Source organism: Mus caroli, chromosome 6 (genome assembly GCF_900094665.2).
Source record: "Mus caroli chromosome 6, CAROLI_EIJ_v1.1, whole genome shotgun sequence".
Taxonomy (NCBI): domain Eukaryota; kingdom Metazoa; phylum Chordata; class Mammalia; order Rodentia; family Muridae; genus Mus; species Mus caroli.
In genome coordinates, this window is record NC_034575.1 from 114,817,285 (window position 1) to 114,823,610 (window position 6,326).

Sequence of the window (6,326 nt, forward strand, 5' to 3'; positions counted from 1 at the left end):
TAGACTTCTAGTTTGAGAACATACCTCAATGGAGGAGTTGTGTCCTAACGTGTATGAGACCCTACACTTGAACTCTCCCACCCCTGCCCACTGGTACAAAAAGAAAAGAAAGAAAACCAATTAGACTTGTAAGAAACACTTAAAACAACTTAGGGTTCTTTTTCCATAAGATAAGCACTTTTCTACACACATGAAAACTCTTATTTACTGATATAGTAATGATTCATATTATATGTGCTTATTAGTATTACTCTATCTGTAATACACAGATTGATCTAAAAAGCATATTTGTCCTATAAATAAATGCCTAGAATAGTCAAAGTATTACAACTTTCTCANCAAAGAGCTGTGGCTTAAAGGTATCCAAATTTCTGGATACTTACAAACATGGTTCAGAAATAAACAGAAGCTAGGCATGGAGATACATAACCAAAAATCCCAATGCTAAGGAGGCTGAGGCAGAATCACAAGTTTGANGACTATCTTACATAACAAGGTCCTTTCTCAAAATTCCAAAATACACATACTATATATACACAGAGAGAGATTTCACTTTTGCACAGGACTGACTTTTCCCTGTCATGTTCATTATTAAATGAGAAAGAGAAGAAAACATTTTAAATAGAAGAAAAGCTTAGATGCACAAATCTTCCTTCTAGAATGCCCAGGAGGAGAGAGAACCTGGTGAGAAGCACACAGTGGCCCTTCCTCACTGAAGANAGTGGTAACAGCACTTCTCTAGCTGGCAGTGGAGAAGTTATACCAAAGCATCATATTGTTTAGGAATTCAACAGCATANTGTAAGAGATACACATGGCCTGCTGTCTGATACATAAGAAAAAAGGAAGTTATATACCAATTTCTCCTCCAGACAACATATAGTTAACACCATAACCTAAATTACAATCTTTTCCAAACATAGTATTTTACTTTTTAACCTACAATAGAAACTAGGCCATAAATAGATTAATAGATTAAATAGGCCATAAGTGTATTTGTTAATAAATAAATAAACAAAATGTATTTTTTAACACTGCATTCCAGTCTACTTCACTCCTTAGGAGCAGTTTTTCCATTCATCTCTGACACTTTGAGGAAGGTACACATGGACAATACAGACTAGATAGTGAAGAAATTACAAGAAAAACTCTAGAATCAGATTGCTGGTGTCAATCAGACCCCACCTCTCCCTGGTGGCTTCCTGGACATCATCTGTAAATTAGTGTAGATCACTCTACCAGGTTATAAGATGCTTTTAGTAAGTATCTAAGTGGAAATTATGTTATTATTACTTATCAAAATGCTTAGAAATACAGTTTTAAGTTCACTACACAGAAAGCTAAAGCAGATTTAGTAATTTAAAATAAGTTATCACACTAGTTCTAAACTATGAGCTAACTTAAATAGGCTAATTACTCTCTATACAGCAATCTTAAAGAAAATACCATTTGTCACAAAGTCTCCTAATGAAAACTTATAATGTCTCCATGTAGAACTAAAGCAGTTTCTCAAGAATTCCAAATGCAGGTAAGTTGTAGGTGCTGAGCCTAGAGACATTTACACATTCCTGTACCTAAAAAGAATGGAGGGAAAGCATTCATATAAATCAATGAATATCTAGTCAACAAGAGGATGAGGAAGGAGAGTTTATAGATACCATCCATAGTGTGGCAAAACAATACAGACCCAGTGTGTAAGGCTTCCAGAATACATCCAATCGCAGTGTGCACAGTGACATGTGGGTCAAACTGGTGAACAAATGTCAGTTAAAAGAGCAGAGCAGGCTGGTTAGTGCTAAGAATGGGCAGAGCTGCCATCCATAGAGAGTGAAAGTGTAAGCCACCCAGAAGCCAGAGCCAGCAGGGTCCCACTGTGGGACCACTGCACACAAAGAGGTAAATCTTACTGCAAAGACCTCAGACTGAAGACCAGCCGCTCTCTTTTTCAGCTCCTCCCCTTGAGCATCTTTCGAACTTAGCTCCTCCTTCAGTTGCTCTACCTGTCACGACATTGTTATTGTTTTTCACTCATGTGCCAACTCAGGTCTTCATATTATCTGATTCTGAGCCACAGTGACCTCTGAAATAACAATAACTTACATAAAATAATCAAAGCTGTTCCCCTAACCCAATTTTCAAAGGCATGTCTCTATCTCAAAAACTTAAAAATTAAACTGGAATATGCTGATCATCAAAAAGGAAGGAAAATATAAATTATGACACAGTATATTTTGCCCTAAAAGTCAGGGAGAAAATTCACACTAANAAAAAGTTGGATAATCAATTTAGCTTAAAAATTAACATATGACTAGCATAAATCATCACTAACAGCCTCGTTGGTAATAGTGGAAAATTCTATAGACATAAGCCTGATAACAGACACCACAACAAGAAGCCTGAACAGGGCAGGGAGTCACCCCTGTGTCATTCTTCGACAGTCAAGTATGGGGATGTTTTGGTTTTCAGTTCCAAAGAACAAAGAACACAGCTGCTGTACACATTTGGGAAATGCAGTGAGTAATAATTTTCTAGATAAAATGTCATTGTTAAAATTATTTATTTGCATATTTGTTTATTTTGAGACAGAGTCTCACCATGTAGCCCTGGCTAGCCTGGAACTCACTATGTAGACCAGGCTAGCCTCTAAGTTGCAGCAGTCCAGCTATTTCTGTCTACCAAGTACTGGGACTGCAGGCGTGTGCCATCATNTCCAGTTTTTTATAATAATTATTTTTAATTAAACCATAATAAACCAAATTCTTCAATTTTCTTTAAATGGTTTATAAAAATCAAAGTAAATGACTTTGGATCTAAAGAAAACCTGCTGTGACTGATTTGAAACCACACTGCCAAGCCTCCGTGCTGCCTGTCTTACTATACACGGGCCTGAGGCACACACATAGGAAACAACAACCCTGGGACCAAATGAACCGCACTACAGGAGAGCAAAGGCCCCTCACTCTTGGAACTTGTTTACAAGAAAAACATTNAACTTGATTTAGAAAAAGTGATTCTGAGGGGTTTGACTTAAAATACTTCCCCAAAAAGGAGTCTTCTGTGGTCAGAATGAATGAGCTGTCTTCTACAGGAAGAAAACTTCATCTGAACAAAGTTCCACCAAATCATTTCAGAAGTTCTCACAGAAACGAAAAGTTAAACTGTAACAACATGTCCTTAGTTCTTACTTAAATAAAAGCTTGCAATNAGTAAATGGGACCAGTAATTCTGACTTTAATTCTAGGACATTTCCACNTGGGAGACACAACAACAACAAACCTTTAAGTCTATTAAATCATAAAGCAGATCTTTACCATCACTAACATGGAAAAGTATACATAAATGTTCAGCCTCTGGGAGCTGGAGTATCTGCTCCATACCTTATTTTTCATAAACTTTGAGTGGCTCCTGTACACCTCCATTTGCTTCATCTCTTCCTCCCGCTCCTCACTACTCAAAGCCCCATTTGACTTCAGCATCTGAATTTCCTCTTCCAGGTCTCGGAGCCCACGCTCCATGGAAGAAATTTTTGAATCCTAGGAACAATAGAAGAGTTGAGCATTAAATTATTTACAAAGATTAAAAGTAGACAAATAACTGATCTCTCAAAATTCAGAAATTAATAACAGTAACTATACAGAAGCTGCTGGGCAGCATGTGGGAAGAGGACTCACCCTCACAATGACCACACCTCTTTCTTCCTACAGTTACAACCCTTCCATCTCAAGCAGACATAGTTAACCAAAGAGGCAGAGCGATGGAAAAACAGTTAAAGGTTCTTTGTACTTTATGTACTAAATGTATCAATACATTTCTAGTGGGGTTNGGGGAACTATAGGTAAAGCCTTTTCTAGTTCTAACANGTCACCACTCAGTGACCTTTAGGGGNCATGTTTCTGCCAATAAATAAGAGAAATGAATACAAGTTTTAAAGAATTGTACAATGAAGTTTTAATTATGCATACAATAATAATTATCTAGCATTCCAATTGCAGAAAAACTTGAGAGTGAATATATCAATGGTTACTTTTTATATTTTAGAAATCTAATTCTCTGTACTTCCGGAATATATTTGAAATATCTATAAAATGTTTCCATGGCTCATGTCTATAGTCCTGGGTATTGAGAATGAGACAACAAGAGGATTCCTTGATCCCAGGAGTTCAGGGATAGCCTAGGCACTATAGTATACCCTCCTATCTCAAAAAATAGTTACATAATCAATCACTGTTCTTATAAACTATTATCACAAATATCTTGCATTTTTCTATTCTTAAGTTCTTGATTCGTTTGTGACATCTGAATAATCCTCAACTAACTTCTGAATAATCCTCAACTAACTTCAATTGTGCTTATTACAGCAAAAGGTCTTCATGAAATAATTTTGTATGTGTAATTGAACATGCTTAATTTGCCTTAAAGATAGGAACTTTTAAAAAGTTTATTTTATTTGGAGCTTTAGAAAGAATATTTTGGGATGAATTTTAAAACTGACTTCCTTTTTAACTTTACATCAAAGATATCTTGGTTGGCCGTGTTGGCTATTGTAATTCCTGAAGCAGAAAGATAAAACATAAGAATCTGTCACANGACAACTTCAACCAGCAATTTTCCAGTTGGGGGAGCTGAGGGGAAAGAGGTATCCTTGCCTCGCCCACAGCCTACATTTCAATTGTACTATCTGAAATTCACTTTTGAGATTAATATAAAATGTTCTGCAAGTATCAGGACATGGTCTCTTTAAAATTACTAAAATACCAGACACAAATAGCTGAGAGTCAAATGTAAGTTTTGCTACACCCACATCCAAGAGTAACAAGAGGGAATGAGTAGACAGGAAAAGGGAACATATCTCTAGCACACCTTTGATCCACAAAAGACAACAGAGATGCAGAGTAAAAGCCCTAGCTCTGTCCATCTACTGTAGACCACCTGTACAACTTCTACAAGGCCTTTACCCAAAGTCTTACTTCTTCTCCACCAATACCAACAACACAGGACAAAGTCAACCCACTATCAAACACACAGCACAAAAACTTCTTTCTAGAAAAGCGAATTACTGCAAGCTGTGAAAACTTCAAGGCAAACATGGCCTGTCCAGGGGAAGATCTACCCATGTACTCTCTGAAATCAGGTTGAACAACTAGTTCTTATTAGTATAAGCTCAAGTGGTATCCCAGAGGGGGTTTGTGAGGACAGCTCTCCCAATCGGCTTCCGCACATCTATGTGAAAAACTGCAGGTCAGTGCATTCCCTTCTACTTTCCCCCTTCACTGTCAGCCACTCCTACAGGGCGCTCGAGGATCTACACCTTGAGATATTACCACATTTCCAATTCCAAAGGTTGTCTCCTTTCCCAAGCAAAACTTGACTTTCCTTACAGATCTAGTCACCCTGAACGATCTCATTTTGTAACAGCAGAGAGCAGCTTCCAACCACCTGGAAAGCAACTTCTGGAGGGGTCTGTGAGGGTGTGCATATCCAGGGAAGTGGTTAAGGTGGAAGGCCAACCTTGAACAGGAGCAGCACCAACCNATGAGCGAGGGTCCAGAACTAAATTAAAAAGGAGAAGCAAATGGAGCCAATACTCACCTCTCTCTGCTTCCTAACTGTGAACAGCGTAACCAGATGCCTCACATGCTCACTGCCTCATCCCACTTGTGGACTACACACTCAAGCCATGATCCAAAATAAACCCATCTTATTAAGTCACCTTTGCCAGGTATGTTGCTATAGCAATGAGAAAAGTAACCAACGCACCATCCACTTGACCCTGGTTGATAGAATCTCGTTTTAATTAAAAATTAAAAAAAAAAAGAATCTCGTTTTACAATATAAGCCTAGCAAAACTTAAAATATACACACTGCCAATTAACAAAATCACACACCCCTGATCTGTGAGAAAAAGAGAACGAAAAAAGCTCCTTAGGCATCAACAGGGATTAGGAAGTAACATGCACAAACAAACCTATACTGTGTGACTAAGGGAAAGCCATAAAATTAAGCCATTCTAAAGGCCTCCTGTAAGATTATATTCAACCTTGTAATTATTTAACTCCAAAGAACCCATAAACTAGTAATTTAAAATTTGTCTGATAAATCCTTAACCCACTGAAAAAAGTATACATAATTTGAGCAAAGTTTTATCACCACAAGCCAAACTTAGTTGTTGCTAGCTAAGGCTACAGAATGAGACTTTGCCTCAACACACACACACACACACACACACACACACACACATCAAAAGAGGCAGGAGGTATAATACAAATCAAGCCTCTTATAGGCTCTAAAGAAATTAAAGAAAGTAGAGGATAAGTTCTATTTAAATGG

General features: G+C 37.6%; 1 protein-coding gene across 1 annotated transcript in view; it reads right to left on the minus strand.

The window, feature by feature from the left end:
- Erc1 (ELKS/RAB6-interacting/CAST family member 1) overlaps positions 1–6,326 on the minus strand; it is a 277,665-nt gene that overhangs the window by 204,356 nt on the left and 66,983 nt on the right. The window contains exons 4-5 of the mRNA XM_029478247.1: positions 3,377–3,532; positions 1,916–1,999 (exon numbers count right to left, since the gene is read on the minus strand). Coding sequence (XP_029334107.1) covers positions 1,916–1,999; positions 3,377–3,532 — 240 coding nt within the window. The remainder of the gene's footprint in view (positions 1–1,915; positions 2,000–3,376; positions 3,533–6,326) is intronic.